The following is a 19,228-nucleotide window of genomic DNA, read 5'->3' as shown; positions in this document are numbered from 1 at the left end:
ATAGATGTGAGTAGGTGCTTTTTAAAAACTTAAATATATATTCTATGACATGAACAAAGCTAGCCACAGAAAGGTTTCAATACACTTAACAAGAGTATTTATCTGAAATAAACCATAATACAGATAACCCCCATTTAGTTAAAGTTAAGGAAGCTTTGCCTACTAAAAAAGAAGTTTTCCATTGTTCAGCCTAATACTTCTCAGAGGAGCAATGCAGCCAGGTAGTCCAGACAAAGGTTCTGGAATCAGATTTATGGGGTTGCAATCCTAGAAAATTGGGCAAGTTGCTTAATTTATTCAAGCATGGGTTTTCTCAATTGAAATGAATTGTTATAAAAATTATGACAGGTACCACATTGGGTTACTTAAGTATCCATTGGTATTTTACACACACTATGTCTATGGAACTTAGCATATGTTACTGTTGAATGATCAGGTTTTTTACAGCTATAATATTATTTTTCAAAATTTCCAGGAGACAACTGATCTAGTCAGGAGGCTAATAGGTTTACCGGTTCTGTTACTTTTTCAAGAGCCATTCCATACATGTACTTGTGTGCCACTACTTAGCTGCTCTTCAAAGACCTTGTGGGTTTGGAATTATGAAGTCTTTGAGAAATGACAAATGAAAATTCCACACACTTTTCAGTGTTCCCTTCTGGTCAATAGTTTTAGAAAATTCACTTTGCTTATTTAATACATGTATGAACCTGGGTCAGAACTTATGTCTCAGTCTCCTCATCAATAAATTAGGAGGAATAACAGTGCATATCTCATATTGTTCTGAAGCTTAAGTGAGTGAATACATTCAAGGGATTCAACAAATTGAACTTCTGGTGCTTTTAGCATCGGTATTAATACGGATAACTAGATCAAGTTTTCATATATGCATATTATCACACTGCATATGGAACGTGATTTTTGTCTCATAGTTTTAGGCAGATCTAATGATGATGGTTTATCTTCATGTCACCACCTTATCTACCTGGCTCCAGGCATATTTTCAGAATTTTAGCATCCTCTAACCATGAGAAATGAGCATCCCAACATGACATTGAGTTTACATCCTTTTTAGTTCCAGTTGTCAGAGTCAGTCATCTTTGGGATCTAGACTAACCATTGCTTCTGCTATGCAAGTAACATATTTGGAACTGAGCAAGCTACCCAATTCACTGATAACCTCCACGTGTCACAGGTTTTGAGCAATGGGTTGAATCCAATAACATGATAAGTAATTGTTTTTAACCTCTCTGAGGATCTTGCTCAAAGACCATTGTTAAGAAATTGAAGTCAATATACCACTATACCAAGTGATAGGGTGGCCTCGCTGATCTACAAGCCTCTGCGGCAGGCCACTTGGCAAGAGGAAATACAATATCCAGTGTTATGCAGCAAGCTCAGCAGGCTTTGCATTTGTATTGATAATCCCATTGCAGTCAACGGTGGGCTCCAGTAGGAGCTAGAGACAGCTTGCAAATAGAGGCAGCCTTAGAAGTCCTTAGTTCTCTCCTGCAAGATGTATTGAAGATAGTTTCAAGAATCCCATCTGTTAAAGCCCACTCAGTGAAAAGTTAATGCCTAAAATGCACTCTGCAGTAAGCAAATGTTAGAGCTTTTCAATTTGCCTCAAAACCGCCAGGGGTGGTATTTGATTAAATAAACTCAATGGCTTAAGTACTTAAATTGGATTTGAGATGTGCATTAAAGATGTCACTTGCAAAGCATTTTCAGACGTTCATAGTTCAATTAGTACATCCATTCTCCAACCTTTGGTTGTGCCCTGAAGAGACTGTATTTTGACTGGGCAGAAAGAGAAATGTGCTTAATGTTGAGCAACCAGTCCCTTTCTTTAGTCTGTCTCTTAATTGTTTGTGAAAATTGTCAATGCCACAGGCAACAATCATGTCGGGGAGCACGATGAGTTTGAACCATGAAGCCCCAACACCTCGCAGTCAGCTGGGGCGACAGGCCAGCTTCCAGGAACGCAGCAGCTCACGCCCACACTACAGCCAGACAACTCGGAGCAACACCCTGCCTTCAGATGTGGGCAGGAAGTCTGTGACTCTGAGAAAAATGAAGCAAGAAATAAAGGAGATCATGTCCCCGACTCCTGTGGAGCTGCACAAGGTCAGTACGCTTTCTTCTCTTTCTCTTAGGGTCAGATTTCCTAGGCACTCTGCGTAGCATGAAAGCCTGTTGCAAGCTTGGCAATGACATTCTCCTGGGAGCTGAGCTTCGGAGAAACCAGAGCTCAAAAGTGGATCTTTGGAGACTTTGTTCTCAGGAGGTTATCTCTAGAATGTTACTCTGGAAAGCAGGGAAAATTGGCGCTGAACCAATGTATTTATCAAAAAAAAATTCGTGGCCAAAAATTATAAAAATTGGAGGCTCCAGGATCACTTAGAGCTTTGATGAATTGGGCTGTTATTCTGACATTGTTTGAAGGGGGAAGGGCTTTCTAATGTTCTACACTCATAGCTTTACTGAAAAGGGGGTTCAGGTTGAATGCTGGGTTCAAATTAATTACAGACTTGTAGTAGTAGATGACTGTCATTCAAGAGATGTAAGGTTCTCTTTGAGACATTGTTTAGATGTCTTGGGCCAGCACAGAGTAAGCCCTGGTTATGTTCTACCTCTCACCATGAAAGTTTCCTGACTTTACTTCATGGAAACAGACCCGGTACTGCACACAGAGTTGCATTTCAGAGTTGCTGGCAGGGTTGAGAGAAGGTTTATGGTAAGTGGTAGTGTTTACAGAATCCTGGGCCGGGAAGAACAGTGGTAGGGAGATATCTCTGGTTTTCTTTTCTAGACCTAACATTTTACTAGTTGTTGTTTTTTTTTTTTAACATCTGTTTAATAGAGAGGCAGAGAAAGGCACAGAGACAGACAGAGCTCCCATCTACTGGTTTACTCTCTAAACGCCCACAACAGCCAGGGCTGGGCCAGACCCACATTTGGAAGCTTAGAACTCAATCCAGGTCTCCCAGATGGGTGTCAGGAACCAATTACTTGAGCCATCACCACTGCCTCCCAGGGTCTGCATTGGCAGGAAGCTTGAGTCAGGAATCAGAGCCAGACATCAAACCCAAATACTACGTGGGACACAGGCATCTGAGCAACTAAGCTGAATGCCTGCCTGCTAACATGTTATTTTTGTTTAATTCATAAGTATGTGTGCATTTTAACAATATCATCCCACTTTTCTTGAAAATCAAGACCCTACCTATTGTTAATAAGCTATTAACTAGAGCTTATTCATCTTAAAAGGCAAATAAATGTCAGATTGAGAGGAGGTAACAAGCCAACCACTACCTTTCCTCTGAAGATTTCAATTTGCTAATCACCCTGTAAAATCTAGGTATTCCTTTGGCAGCTGACAAAGAATAAAGTGAAGGAAATAGAATGGGAAGTTGGGTGCTGAGCTTTGTATTCCAGTCCTGCCATTCACCCATTCATTTAATTCCTGTCCTCTGCATTCATTCACTCAGATCCCCAGGGAGCACATAGTCTAGTGGGGAGACAGAGAAACAATAGGATGGCAGATAGCAGAGTCAACCCTGAGCAGCCTTGGACAGTAGATGCTGACCCACTCTGGAAGGGAAGTAATGGCTTCCTAGAAGTAGGGGTTGAGTCTGCAGAGGAGGGTAGAGGATGAGAGGGCATTCCAATCAAAGAAGAGTGTACAAAGAGTTCTCAAAGACCGTGGTGCACTGAAGGAATACAAATATTTCCACATGGTCAGAGCCTAGAGTTGGAGCCTTGTGCATTAGGAAGAATTACAGACTTGCAAAAAAGCAAAGGACAAGGACCCAGGTTTAGCTGCATCCCACAAACCAGCTTGTTTATCCAGTTACCCTAAATTGATGTGTCTGCTTGGTAAGCCACATATCCTAATCCACTAATTGACACACGCCATTAGGTTGTAAGAACTCCCATGGTGATTAAATTGTAAAAGCTGCATATTCAATGGTAATTCTTCTGTACCAAAATAGGGCAGGCTTTTCCTGTTCCCTCGGGTGTGTGTGAACACTGTCTTTTCCTTGTCTGTAAAGTTCTGCTAGCTGGACAGAAAAGAGAAGGCTTGATAACCCTCCGTCCTTCAGCCCCAAAGAGAATGGACACCAACATATATAGAGTGCTTACTCAGTGCTATGTACTGGTATTTTCTATTTTTAGCCCTCAAAATAGTTCTTCTGGACAGATAATTATTATCCTCATTTACAGGAAAATAGCAAGAATAAAATAGAGTTGTTTTTCCTTCTGGAATGAAGCCGTCTCTTCCAAAGAAGATATTGATAGCCCAGGAATACAAAAGACCTCCTCTCCCCATCCCTCCTGCACTGAAAGCATTTAGCAAAGATAATGACAGTTTATTGGATGTGCAGGTTGTTGTAGCTGAGGTTTTGAAAAGTGACTGCCAAAAAAAATAATCTTGTTCAAAAGAAGCAACAAGAATGTATCATCTACCTCCTGGCACACTGAATGGCAGTGGATGGGCTTGTTGGAATATTTGGGTTCTTGGGAGGAGAAAAATAGTCATTAGGAAAACTACTTAGTTCAGACCAAAGACTTGTAAATTGTGTTTGTGTCTTGCATGCAGGTGTCTGTTGAACACTAAAAGATTGCCTGAGATCATAAGACACAGTGATGGAACTGAGTCATCTTCCCCCTGGGATGCCCCTAAGCTGTATAAACCTTGGTGAAAATTAGGAGAAAGCACTCTTTGGGCAGGTGGTGTGAGGAGAGGGCTAGGGAATTAGCAAAACACCCCTTCTTCAAGGTGAAGATAACACAAGTCCAGCGCACAATTTGTCATTCAGAACAAGGGCGATTTTTCAGTCCCTGGACCTTCATCCCCAGGGGATATTCCTCAGTGGTTATTCTGGAGAATTTCCCAAGGGGCTGTGCAATCCAGTATGGAGAGACTGCCTGAGATAAAGAACCCACTGTTCCAAATCTGCTGGGTCTTCTTTTCCTGGTCCCATGGTCCTCGTAGCTGTTGGTTGAAACTGTATCCATGAAAACAAGTTGTGGACTTGTTCATGTCCAGACCCACACCTGTGAAATCTCATTAATTTTATTAGAAGGTGGGTCAAGATAATATGAATGAATAGGCAAGGACCTATCTCATTGCTGGAAAGGAAAAAATTAGAAAGCTAGAATCCCTCCATCTCCTAAGAGTGGCTGTTAGCAACCTCATACACGCAAAACAGAACACTGGCTGATCCTCACTTGTTTTGAGTCTCAGCCTGCCCTCCATCCTTTACCTCTCATTTTCTGTTCATTCTTTCCTGCCACTACTTCTCTTCCTTCCAACCTTCAGACAGTCCCAAGTTCAGGTAGAGTCCAGGTAGTTTCCATTCACTTCCCATCATCTCCGAAGACACACAGAGCAGCCTCACTTTCCTTTGGGGCTATGAATAGTGGGAGGAAGTAGAAGCTGGAGTGATTTGGCATCGTAGTAGGGGTTGGGGACAATGAGAGAGTCCTGGGGAAGTGAAACTCATGTCCCCTTAGGCCACTATTTGTCCTACTCTCTCAGCTAAGACACACAGTTGGAAACATAGTACACCTCACGTGTACTTCCTCACTCATGTATAAAAGAGCCCAACAATGTGTTCAGTGTACTGACATTTTTCTATTTTTTCTGATTTTTTAAAAATATTTATTTATTTGAAAGACAGAGTTACAGAAAGAGGTAGAGATAGAGAGAGGTCTTCCATCTGTTGGTTCAGTCCCCAGATAGCCAGAACGGCCAGAGTTGTGCTGATCAAAGCCAGAAGCCAGGAGATTCTTCCAGGTCTCCCACACAGATGCAGGGGCCCAAGGATTAAGCCATCTTCTACTGCTATCCTGGGCCACAGCAGAGAGCTGGATTAGAAGAGCAGCAGCCAGGACTAGAACTGGTGCCCACATGGGATGCTGACGCTTCAGGCCAGGGCCTTATCTTTTTCTGCTTATTTTCAAATGCTAATTACATTAAGCTGATTTCAAGACTTAGTAATAGATTTCAACCAGCAGTTTGGAGACTGCAGCCTTGGATAGTAGTCTGGGGTATGAACCCCTCGTGACCTTTCCCATAGGATTTTTTTTTTAAGATTTATTTATTTGAAAGAGTTACAGAGAGGTGGGGGGGGGGGGAGGGAGGGAGAGAGGGAGGGAGGTCTCCCCAGATGACCATAATGTCCTGAGCTATGCCAGTCGAAGCCAGAAGCCAGGAGCTTCTTTCAGGTCTCCCACACGGATGCAGGGGCCTAAGGACTAGGACCATTCTCTACTGCTTTCTCAGGCCATAGCAGAGAACTGGATTGGAAGTGGAGCAGCCAGGACTCAAACTGGCACCCCATGGGATATTTTTGAAAATGCAAATTCCTAAGCCCTATTCTCACTCTCCTTGCCATCATTTTTTTTTTGAGAGGTATTAAATATTCTTTATGTGATAAACATAAACCACACAAAAATGTCTTTTAATAAGTAAAAGGCAGCAGTTTGGTTTTGGGAAATTCTACTTAGATTCACATAATTAACACCAGAAATATTAAGTAGACATTTGTACCTATCTTTAGCTCTTGCCTTTAGCAGATAAAGAACACAAACCAGAGCACAAGTGAGTTTTGCTTAGTTCTGAGACAGTGAAGAGATTTTCCCTGAATTTCAATGCAAATCCAATCACCCAATAGGTTTTGAGATGGCCTTCAAAATTTGTGTGAAAAGTTCAACATTATTAGTTAAGTCCAATCATATCCTTAGGAAGGGAAAAAGAGTGAAAGCATTGACTGATCTGGAATTACTACAAAATTTCAGTAAGCCCAATCATATTTATTTAACCACACAAGGCAATCTTACCTAAATCAGGACTGCTGAACAAAAATATTCTGTCAGCCATTCATGATCTGAATTCTGATATGTGAGAATTAAATTGTGGTACACATAAAAATGTCACAAGACAGTCCTGTTTTGTCATAATCAGTGACCAAATATTACTCACTAGTAGTTTTTTTTTTTTTTTGAGATAAGTTATCAAGTCTGCCCTTTCATTCTTAATGCCAGCAAAGATCATTTTGTTTCCAAGGATGTGTTTCTTGGGATTCTCCAAGTACTCCATCAGAGTGTCCTTTCCTGAAGTGATGCCTTTGTTGTTGTTGGCGTCTGTGTAAGGGAGCCCAAGAGCCTGACCTGTCTGCCACCCAAACAGGTCATGGATTTGGTCCAGTCTTGTGCTTGCCTCCTTTTTCCACAGTGTGACACTGGGTGCATTTCTGAAGAAAAATCTTCTTTCGTTTCTCAACATCACCCATTTTTAGTTTCTTCTTTTGTCACTCATACCACAAAGGTCCACGCTGGTAAGCTGGTCATCCCACTGTCTCCTTGTTGGCATTTTTTTGATGGGATACAGCCAAGAATCTACATTTTAGCAACTTCAGGGGATTCTTTTGCAGACTAAAGATTGATAATCACTCCCTTGGGTGTTTGCTACCTGTGGGTGACTATTCTGGTCCAAGGAACTTAGGCAAAAGTCAGGTGACAAGGGAAAGAGGAAAGGAAGCTACCTGGTAAGCCCTGAAGCTGGAGTATTTTATCTTTAAAATAGATGGTTTTCTGCTACCGCTTATCATGGATTCTTTCTCTTTGCAGATAAGGAGCTAGTAATCTCAGCTACAGTTCCCTTTCTTTCCCATCTTTCCCTTCCAAAGCTTAAATATCCTTTGGTGTCCACATAATTTATTTTGGAGATAAATTCCATTGTCACTTGTTTGTGTACCTTAAGGCAAAACATATCTTTTGCAAAATGGAAAGTTGGCCATATTCAGAGCATTTGGACTTTAAAGAATTCATATTAACTTTTTCTTTTACCTTGTTATTCATATTTTTCAATAAAATTCTGCTGCTTAATTGTATGCAGCTCTTTATCTTTTCACAGAAAGGTTTTTTTAAATAACTGCCCAATGTCTGCTTTTCCTTCTGCTTGCCTGGAGCACAGCACTCTAGTGTTTCAGTCGCTCACAAGTTACCTCTTTATTTCTCGCAGACACTTTTGTGCCATCTGCTTCTCCCCAGCCAAGTTCACTTTGCACTTTCAATGTACTTGGGTTTTCTGAGAGGAGCGTTTTACTCTTCTTGATACATTAAAGCTGGTTTACTCCTTGGAAGGAGTAAAGCATATTTCATGCCAACCTCTTTTGCAATATTCTCCCTGAGTCATGAGCAGGCTCCAAGGAAATATGGCGTGGAAATGCGTATCTTATTCTTGCTCATACCTCTGTCTTCACTCCTTTGACATATTAAGGGTCGACATACAAGAGCAAATGAGTCCTAACTTGCTTAGGCCTTCTCCCAATAGCTAGCTGGTTTGGAACTGTCTAGGAGAAATCACTGGAAGCTAAAAGCAATATGTAGACTATGTGAACTCTTGGCTTTTGTCTGTCACCTTTTGCTAGATCAAGGTCCTCTCTCTTCAGGCAGGGAGTGACAAATGAGAAAGAAGACAGGCTCATTGGGGGCGGAGCTAGGATTGGGTCACCGTGTGGCACTCATCCTCTGGGTCACTTATATGAACCCGTTTTCTTATTTAGCCAGAAAGGGACAAGTCACCTCTGGTGGGTAGAGGAGACATCACAAAGGAACATTTTCCCTGAGGTCACTAACACTCAGTGTTTTGCCTCAGCCCTACAATGTCAGAAACTCCAAAAGTGAGATCTCAGCACCAAGACTTAAGTGAGCGCCAGATGGCCACCCCAAAGCCACCAGAGATGGAATATGTAAGCCAGAATGAGAGCCATTGACAAGTAGATGTATGGCTAGTTAAGCCAACATGTTAATTTGATGAATATATTCTCTCCCTGTATCACCAGGGACAATGAACCATCAGAACGTTGTTGGGGAATTTTGAAGTACAGGTTGTATGTTATAAATAATAGCAACCTTCCCTGGCAATCCTAAAAATGTATCATTTATCCCTTATCTAGGAATCATTGAAAAACACAGTTTTTAAAGCAAAAAAAAAAATCAGTTCTTATGCAAATGATTGTCTTGTGTCAAAAATGCTTACATTATTGTGAAAGAATGATGGCAGGCTGCCAAGGCTTATTTAAAGAGGGATTTTAAAAAGCTCAATGTGAAAATGAACATTGGAATAGGATTTCTAACTTAGAATTAAAGCTGCTTATTGATGGGGGGGGGCAAAATCTTTGAGGTTATCTTTTCTAAGGGGCAGAACTCCATTTACATCATATCTCTTTTCTCTAAGTTGCCATCCCCTATTGCAGTCTGAGCTCTGAGCGACAGAAACTGTAAGTCAGACAGAGCTTCTGTCCCCATTCAGATGGCCCAAGGCAGGCTTGTTAGATCGCAGCCTGCTGTGCCTTGTCTCTCAGGTTTCATCAATATCTTTCTGCATGGATCCATCTCCACTTCACTTCACTTCTCAAGACTGACTGTGGCCTGGGGACTATCTGTCTCTCCCTGATGTCATTGTATGTCTCTCTTGTGGCCAAGTATGTTTATTCATAGGTTTCTTATCTCTAGGATGTTGGTTTACAAATGATATAGCTCTCTGAAGGTCACTGTCATTCCTAATGTCCAGGTACTTGGAGAATAGCCCTGTTGACCTCTTTCTCCACCATTGTTCAGTCACATCACTTCCTGGCAGGGTGAGGGTAAGCATTTAATAGATAACAATCTAGCCTATATCTTGTTGTTTTTTTTTCCCCAAGATGGGGTGCTATCTGTTTTCTGTTGCCGTAACAGATATACTTGACTGATTATAACAGAATACCTAAAGCTGGGTACTTTATAGAGCAAAAGGGATTGCGTGGGGGTGGTGGACATTTAGCCTAGCAGTTAAGATGTAGGTTAAGAGGCACACACTGCATATCAGAGTACCTGGATTTGAGTCCCAGTTCTGCTCCCAGTCCCAGTGTCCTGCTAATGCAGAGCCTGGGAAGCAGCAGGTGACAGCTCAGGTAGCTGGGTCCCTGCATTCCCTACATGGGAATCCTGGATTGAGTTCCCAGCTCTTGGCCTTAGTCTGGCCTTGCCCCAGCAGTTATGGGCATTTGCAGAGTGAGCCAGCGGATGGGAACTTTCTCTCTATGTGTCTATTAATGTTATTTTAAAAAAGGTTTATTTAGCTCACAGTTTTGGAGGCTAAAAGTCCCATAATAAGCAGACTCCCATTTCACCTCTAGTGAGGGTGCCCCTGGCTTTGTCACAACATGGCAGAGAAGCAGAAATGGAAACAGCTGCTTGCAGAAGGAACCAAATCCTTGGGGCAGCCTTACTTTACCTACCCTGCTCTTTGGAGAACTGACTCACTCAGAGAGACCAAGCATTAATCCCTTCAGAGGCCAGCACCTGCACTGACCCAGTCCCCTGCTACTAGGCTCTGCCTCTTAAAGCTTCCACCACCTCAACATCAGAACACTGGGGACCAATATCCAAGCACATGAACATTTGGAGAACAAACTCAAATCATATCCAAACCATAGCGGCTGTAGAACTCTGTCCTTGTCCAAAGCTCTTCATAATGTCAGGTGTCAGCAACCCATGGGATGGGCGGGGGGCTTAGTGCAATGGGAGTTTCGTCATTTGTAATGTTTCACCCTTCTTGAATAACAGTGAGCCTAGCCCCAATTCCCACATGACCAGAGGGTTGGTAGGGCTGCATGACTCCTACCCAGAGCTCCAGGTGGTCCCTGAATCAAGGAGGTCCACAAAGGCCTAGGAGGAGGGAAGGTCAGCAAGTTGCAGAGGGAACGAGTAAAGGTTCAGAGCTGGAGAAGAGAGCCAGCCTGGGAGAACTGTCTGCTGTGGACATTGCTGAAGTCAACACCCTGACTATATGAACTCTTTGCTAGATGGAACATCTCTTTCTTCAGGCAAGCAATAATAAATGAGGGAGAACATAGGCTTGTTGCAAGGCAGACCTAGGTTTGCATTTCAGATTGGCACTCATCAACCATGTCACTCCTGTGAGCCCCAGTTTTCTTACTTAGCCCAGAAAGGATAGGGTCACCTGTGATCCTCAGAGGGAGACTTCACCAAAGAGCATTTGCCCTGGCAATGTCAGGGAAAGCAGAGGCCAAATGTGAGGGGCAGGACTGTACATGGGCAACGGGCATACCTGAACATGGGCACCTGAAACAGGGACTTGGCCACAGAGTCAGCCAACTTAGTGGTATCCAGGCAAGTGAGATGGGGCAGCAATGGAGCTGACAATGACCAGGTGACCAACAGCTGTTCATGGTGTAGTTTGATCTCCTAGAGAATTTGGAGAATGATCTAGCTCTTCCCTCTTTGTTCTTACGTGAAATGGCAAATGTGTGAAATGCTCTGGGGCCAATCAGGGAAAAGCACATAAACCCACCATGAATCTTAAAAACAGGGATGCTTCCTTTGTTGAGACTTGGTTCTCCAACAGCCAAGTCAGCCCTGACCTGCTCCTGCTTGGAGCCCAAATCCCAGCTCCTGATTCTGTCACTGGTGAGCCTTGTTTTCATAGCTGGGAGAGCCCGAGCAGGCAGCATTTGAAGCAGCTGTACCTTTCTCTCCTTTGCCAATGAGACTCTCCAGATGGGAGGGCAGCATCCGCCTTTCTGACCCAGTTTGTGCCCAAACCCTTGAGTCTCTAGTGGCATAAACTGACGCTGCTTCCTTTTGGGCTGGGAAGAGTATCTTTGAGAGGACTGTTTTATTTTTTCCCTCCAGCCTCACAAGATGGTATCATTCTCAAAACTAACATGATTTGAATTGTCTGGCTTAAGGGGATCGAGTTACCCAGTGGTGACTGCAAAGGGTAAACCAAATGTCTGGTGATTTATAGGAAAACCAGCACCTTCTCTCAAAAGTAGCTGTCAATTTACTCCTTCAGGCCACCCGGGTATGGGATTGAGCAATAGCAAGGCTGCCAGGACTTGTGAACTGCTTTTGGAGCGGCTGTCACCTGCTGTGACTTGTCAAGATAATAGACACAATTGCCCTTGAAATCCAAGTTGGTTCTGCAGCTAAAGCTTTTCACAAGTGTCAACACTGAAAACACAAGCACAGGTTTCTGGTCTTTGCCTCCAGGACACTGGTCAAGACATGTGGATAGGCTTGCTCAGAAATAAAAAACAAGCTTGAACTTGAATTGTAGTGAATCCCTGCACCTCCAGTTAAAGTTTCTGTTCTCAAGAGAGAGAAGCAATCACAGCACATGCTGGCGAATAGTTAGAGTTGAACTGAGCTTTGCAGAAGTGTACCCTCGCTCAGGACATTGTGATCCAAGAGGCTCACTGGTATTCTTAGAACAGAAAAATCTTGCAATTGTGTGCATGGCCAGGTTCCCCAGAGATATCCTGCAGTTAACACAGAATAGAGACCCTGCAAGGAAAATCTTGCTTACCAAAAATTAAGGATGCAGAGCCCACCTACAGGATGATGAGCTGTAGCAGCACTGAGCAGTTAATGCAGATCGTGGAAAGTCATCAAAGGGCTCTGATGAGATAAAACTCAACAGAAAGGATAAATTATTCATCTTGAGTCTTTTGGGAAGTTGGAAATAAAGACTGTCTGATCAGCTAGGAGATTATATGTCCAGGAAATAAAAAATCTTGACTTGATGGAAGAAACAGAATAAATGAGGTCAGGTGTTCTGGAAATGGCTCCTGGAGCTTATGCATTCTTCCTAGACAAGGCAGCCCGTCAGCTTTTTCCAGACTCCATGTCCCCATTAATAGAAAGGGAATGATTCTGCCACACAGAATTGTTGGAAGAGCAAAAGCAATCATTTGTAAGGAAGTGCCTGGATAAGGGATTCATTTGTGTGTGGAGAATTAAATCTCTGAATCCTTAGAATTATTTTTGGATGGGAAATAAATCAAAAATAACTACTACCAATCTCCAGCAAACGAGGCTGTGAGGCACACAATTTATTATTGTTGCTTTCAGAACAGCCAGCTGTGCTCCCCAGGTTTGTGCATTATTGGTTTCTGGAATCTTTTATGAGATTTTAAAATGCTTTCATTTTTGTTGATTTGCTATTACTTAACTATTTCCAAGAGAACCATAGAGCTGACTGTTAAAATCTGTCATGTTCTAACCCAAGGAGGATTTTTATAGAGAAGTGGATTACTCTCCACACCATTCAGTAGTTTCTATTTCTAAAGAGTTTGCTATCAAGGTGCTTCAAGTCTAAGGCTCAAGAAAGCCAAGACTCTTGGCCAGTAGCTGTTGATATTGATCTCTAATGTTTTTGTTAAAGTAAAACCATTAGCTGGTGTTGACAGTTTTAGGTGCTACTCTTCCTTTTGCTCCTCCTGGGTCTGGACCTATGAAGCAAATACACAAGAATACTCCAAGGAGTATTTATCAAGCAACCACATGCTAGGTAAAGAGATGGTTCACCATGGAAGATCTAGGCAGGCTTAGAAGCCTTGGTTTAGACCCGTTTTCTTTTGCTTGTTCTCCTTTGACCTTGGGCAGCTTTCTGTCCCTCTCTGAGCTTCCACTTCCCTGTTTGCATGATGTGGTGCACAAACCTGATAGTGAGAGTAACATCCTGTTTGCTTTTGAAACTACTCACTCGAGTCCCACCCACCTTTCAAGCAAGAAATCCAGTGTGTGTCTTATCTCCCTCATTGTCCAAAAATCAGGATTTCCTCAGCCCACATGTGGGGCAGGCCTGACTCCAGTCTCAGGGTGCTTTTACTTCTCATGGCCACACGGTGTCACCATTGGAACTTCATCCTGCCCAGCCACCCTTCACAGAAGGCCTTGCTATTTTCTAGTAGTGCCTTGGGTAAAGGGGTGAAGGGGTGGCTTGAACCTCAGAATTAAATCCCTCTTGGTTCACACTCATATCCTCTGCAATGGCTCATAAAAGCACAGCATGTCATGGTTGGTTTTTGACCACACAGTGTGCCAGAACTAACTCAACTAATTGGTACTATGTGGCAGGTACTACTTTAGAGTTTTGGGATATATCATTGAACAAAAAGACCTCTTATCCCCTCAAGGAGCTTAAGGTGATGGCACTTACCACATGCCTGAGCCCAGGTCACCAACAAAGACATCCCCTTCTCTCTTGATGAGTTTTGCTTTGGTAGGTTACCCGTTCCATCATGGCTTGGACCAAATCTCCTTCTCCTCATGCACCATCAGTGTACATGTCTGATAGGATGGCTGATTTTACTAACCCTAACCCTATACACACACACACACATACACATTCACACAATATGACGGAATGAACCCAACCCGCACAGTGTCATTGCAGTAAACATCAGGGCTGAAATTCTCATTCAGCTGGTCAAGGGCAGGCCCGAGATCACATTTTAACAGGTTGAGATTTCTGCTTGGGAGAATGCTTAAAGGGCCAGGCAGCAAGGCACTTTCTTGCTCCCTGAAAGCAAATTGGTGACCTTTCCTTTCTACTGTGCTTATGAGAAAGAGGGGGAGGTAGAATGTTGGGATGCTGTACTTCATAGGATCCCAGATGCCTCTGATAGTAAGACAGTCTGAGTTCAGAAATTTTAAAATGTGGGGGACAAAAAAGAGACCCACATTTTAGAATTGATGAAATCAGGCATTCTGGGTGGCAGTTGAATGTAATGGTTATGAGCACTTGGTGTGGAATCCAACAGACTCAACCCCACTACTCCACTTCTGTGGCCATGAGTGGGTTACTGCACATGTATAAAATTGAATTTACTCACCTATAATATGACCAGAACTATGAATGCTGCTTGGTGAATAGTACTGACCTGGGCAGCATGAGTGTTTACTTCTCTGCCCAGAAAAATAAAACCCATAACCTGAGCACTTTTGTATTCCCTTAAGTAGTCCATTTCTCTCTGAAGTAGAAGAATGGGGATTAAACTGCCATAAAAGTTTCAGACCCTACATTTTGCCCTGTATAATGCTTAACTTTTTATGATTTTATGAGAATGTATCATGCATTCATTGTATAAGCACAAATGAATGCATACATATATTCATTTTTGTTATTTTTATGGCAAAAAAAAGTAAGCTAAATCATTGAAGTGTGCAGTCTGTGTGTGGGGCATTTGGTGAATCTTGATAAAGCCTGTGGCCCCTTTACAGCATTAAAGAAGCCGAGAATACCAGTGTCCAGCACCAGGGGGCTCAGTGACAGCTGCACATTTGAGTGTTTGCCTTCTGAAAGTGGGCTCTCCTTTCTCATTTACTGCTGTTTCTGGAACCCAGAGCTGTGCTTAGAATATAATAGAGACTCCGTAAACATTAGATGGCTATAGAAATGGCTTTTTCTTTAACTTCAGACTACTTCTTTCAGGTGGTCAGATGGAGGGGTGGGAATGAGCTGGCAGTAACTGGCTTTCAGTACACAGAAAGTCAATGAGGCCTGCAGCATAGAAACATGATGCCTGAAGTTCCTAGTTCAATCTCTAGGCAAGTCCTAGAGCAAGGTGTATGTTTTAGGAATGTTTTCATATCTTTTCAATGGAGTTTTGTTGAGGCAGGCATTGTGACACAACAGGTTAAGCTACAGCAGGCTATCCCTGGAACTAGTGCTTGGGTAGCTGGTATTCCATGTTGGAGTGCCTGGGATCAAGTACCACCTTCATTTCCCATCCAGCTTCCTGGTAATGTGACTAGAAAGCAGCAGGTGATAGCCCAAGTGCTCAGGTTCCTGTCACTCATATGGGAGACCTAGATGGATGGAATTCCTGGCTCTCCTTCTTCTGTCTGGGCCAGTCCCAGCTTGCTGTGGGCATTTGGCAGGGTGAACCAATGGATGGAAGCACTCTCTCCCCTTTCTCTCCCTCTCTCTTCTGCCTTTCAAATAAATAAAATAAATAATTAAAAACTTTTAGAAACCAGTGTTTTGTTGCTGGTACTGATGGAGTACCATAGCAAATAAAATTATGGACTTCATGGAACTTTCTCAAACGAAGAGTATACCCTGAGCAGTGGTGTTAGCACAGCACACTCCCTAGGGAGGGAGAGGAGGAAGGAAAGGCCTTTGGCTTATTCCCCATTATCTCAGCAGCCCTTGGGTGCTCCTCATACCAGGCAGGGGTTTACTCTAGGAAAACACTAGAAGCTAACCTCCCCTGGGGAAATCCCCTGTGTATACTTGACAGCAGAAGGAAAAAGGAGAGGGAAGGAGGGAGAAAGGGTGAGCCCTCAGTTTTCCTTCTCACTGGTCAGTTCTGGATGGGACTTTACAAATTCCAAGAATGTTCTTAGAGTGTTGGGGCGGGGGGGGGGGGGGGTTGCAGAGTTGGGGGAAGGGGTTGCCTACTGCTTATCTTACCAATCCTTTGTGTTACTCAAGTTAGTTTGAAAATACTGTGCATCAAGAAGTTTCAGAAGTGAACGTCTCCAGCCCAGCTAAATTTTCCTTTCCTATTTCCTCACTTTCCAGGTAACCTTGTATAAGGACTCTGACATGGAGGACTTTGGGTTCAGTGTAGCAGATGGCTTGCTGGAGAAAGGAGTATATGTTAAAAATATTCGCCCAGCTGGGCCAGGCGATCTTGGCGGCTTAAAGCCCTATGACAGGCTCTTACAGGTAAGATGTCAGGTGGAATTTTAATTCCTTGCAGCTAATGATAATTGGAATTTCTTCCAAATCTTCCTGAACATTTGGGGTCCTGTGCTCCTTTTCCCCCTCAAACATTGTCATCTAGACTTTGGAACTGGCAATGGTGAGCAGCCAAGTATGAATGTTCAGCTATGTAAATTCTATCTCAGTCCAAAAAGTTCTCTACATCCTTATCAGCTTTGGGCATTGAGTTCAAAGCCATATTTCCCACTTTAATGCTTATTGATTTCCAGAGGTGTGTTGACTGAACCAGATTCTTCATCAATTAGGTTTTTTCTTTTAGTTTAAGTCATTTGTATTTTATTTCTACATTTACATTAATTCTCTGAGGAAAAGAGCTGGTTTTTTTTTTCCTTTTAAATCACACAACTTATCTGGATTAATGCTGTAAGTACTTGGCAACCCTGATGTTATTACTTAAAATTTTGTTCATTTTTCTTTTTTATCCCAAAGGAACCTTTTATTTAATGAGTATAAATTTCATAAGTATGACTTTAGTAATATAATGATTCTTCCCATCATACCTACCTTCCCACCCCACCACCTTCTCCCTCCCCTAGTCCCACTCCTATTCTCCATTAAGGAAAAAAAAAAAAAAAAAACCCTGTCCCTTGACAGTCATAACAAGGGCTGTTCAAGTCACTGCTTCTCAAAGTGTCAATTTCACTTCTACAGATTTCCTTTTAGGTGTTGTAGTAGTTATCACAGATCAGGGAGAGCATATCGTATTTGTCCCTTTAGGACTGACTTATTTTACTAAGTATGATGTTTTCCAGATTCAACCATTTTGTTGCAAATGACTGGATTTCATTTTTTTTATACTGCTGTGTAGTATCCCATAGTGTACATATCCCATAATTTCTTTATACAGTCTTCAGTTGATGGGTATTTAGATTGATTCTATGTCTTAGCTACTGTGAATTGAGCTGCAATAAACATTGAGGTGCAGATAGCTCATTTGTTTACTGATTGCATTTCCCTAGGGGTAATTCCCAGGAATGGAATGCTTGAGTCATATGGTAGGACTATATTCAGATTTTTGAAGTATCTCCATACTGTCTTCCCCAGTGGCTTTACCAGTTTATATTCCCACCAAGAGTGGATTAGTGTACCTTTTCCCCCACATCCTTACCAGCATCTGTTTGTTGATTTATGTATGAAAGCCATTCTAACTGAGGTGAGGTGAAACCTCATTGTGGTTTTGATTTGCATTTCCCTGACAGCTAGTGATCCTGAATATTTTTTCATGTGTCTTTGGTCATTGGATTTCCTCTTTTAAAAAATGTCTGTTTAAGTCCTTTGCACATCTCTTAACTGGGTTGTTTTGTTCTTGTGGAGTTTCTTGATCTCTTTACAGATTCTAATTATTAATCCTTTATAAGTTGCGCAGTTTGCAAATAATCTCTTCCATTCCATCAGTTGTCTCTTCACTTTTCTGTTTCTTTTGCAGTACAGAAACTTCTCAATTTGAAGTAATCCCATTTGTTAATTTTGGCTTTCACTGCCTATGTTTTTGGGGTCTTTTCCAAGAACTCTTTGCTTGTGCCAATACCTTGCAGGGTTTCCCCAATCTTCTCTAATAATTTGAGATTTAGATCTTTATCCATTTTGAGTGGATTTTTGTGTAAGGTGTAAGGTAGGAATCTTGCTCCATACTCCTGCAAGTAGAAATCCAGTTTTCCTGGCACCAGTTGTTGAAGAGACTATCCTTGCTCCAGGGATTGGATTTCGCTTCTTGGTCAAATGTCAGTTGGTTGTAGATGTTTGGATTGGTTTTTGGTGTTTCTGTTCTGTTCCATTGGTCTATCCATCTTTTTTGTGCCAGTACCAGGCTGTTTTGGTTATAACTGCCTTGTAGTATATCTTGAAATCTGGTATTGTGATGCCTCTGGCTTTGTTTTCATTGTATAAGATTGCTTTAGCTATTTGAGGTCTCTTGTGCCTCCATATGAATTTCAGCATCATTTTTTTTTTCTAGATCTGAGAAGAATGTCTTTGGTATTTGATTGCTATCGCATTGAATCTGTATTGCTTTCAGAAGAATGGACATTTTGATGATATTGATTCTTCCAACCCATGAACATGGAAGATTTTTCCATTTTTTTGTATCTTCTATTATTTTCTTTAATATAATCTCATCATAGAGATCTTTGATATACTTGGTTAAGTTTATTCCAAGGTATCTGATATTTTTTGTACCTATTGTGAATGGGATTGATCTTAGAAGTTTTTCTCAGCCATGGAATTGCCTGTGTATACAAAAGCTGTTGAGTTTTGTGCACTGACTTTATATCCTGCTGCTTTACCAAACTCTTCTATGAGTTCCAGTAGTCTCCTAGTGGAGTGTTTTGGATCCCCCTACATATAGATTCATGTCATCTGCAAATAGGAAAAGTTTAACTTCCTCTTTCCCAATTTCTATCTCATTGATTTCTTTTTCTTGCCTAAGGGTTCTGGAAAAAACATCCAGGACTATACTGAATAGCAGTGGTGAGAGTGAACATCCCCGTCTGGTTCTGGTTCTCAGTGGGAATGCTTCCAGCTTTTTCCCATTCAACAGGACACTGGCCATGGGTTTGTCATAAATTGCCTTGATTGTGTTTATGAATGTTCCTTCTAAACCCAATTTGCTTAGTTTTATCATAAAAGGGTGTTGTA

At 42.1% G+C, this 19,228-nt stretch overlaps 1 protein-coding gene and 1 pseudogene across 12 annotated transcripts in view; one reads left to right on the top strand and one right to left on the bottom strand.

Moving 5' to 3' along the window:
* The window catches only part of GRIP1 (glutamate receptor interacting protein 1), a 739,429-nt gene that overhangs the window by 704,577 nt on the left and 15,624 nt on the right, over nt 1–19,228 (top strand). For all 12 annotated transcript variants that reach the window (XM_051846415.2, XM_051846410.2, XM_051846412.2 and 9 more), the window contains 2 exons: nt 1,894–2,127; nt 16,391–16,537. In XM_051846415.2, coding sequence (XP_051702375.2) covers nt 1,894–2,127; nt 16,391–16,537 — 381 coding nt within the window. The remainder of the gene's footprint in view (nt 1–1,893; nt 2,128–16,390; nt 16,538–19,228) is intronic.
* On the bottom strand, nt 6,890–7,620 carry LOC138844249 (cytochrome c-like; annotated as a pseudogene).

Source organism: Oryctolagus cuniculus, chromosome 11 (assembly GCF_964237555.1).
Source record: "Oryctolagus cuniculus chromosome 11, mOryCun1.1, whole genome shotgun sequence".
Classification (NCBI taxonomy): Eukaryota; Metazoa; Chordata; class Mammalia; order Lagomorpha; family Leporidae; genus Oryctolagus; species Oryctolagus cuniculus.
The sequence above is the reverse complement of the archived record's forward strand: the minus strand, read 5'-3'. Positions and strand labels throughout refer to the sequence as shown.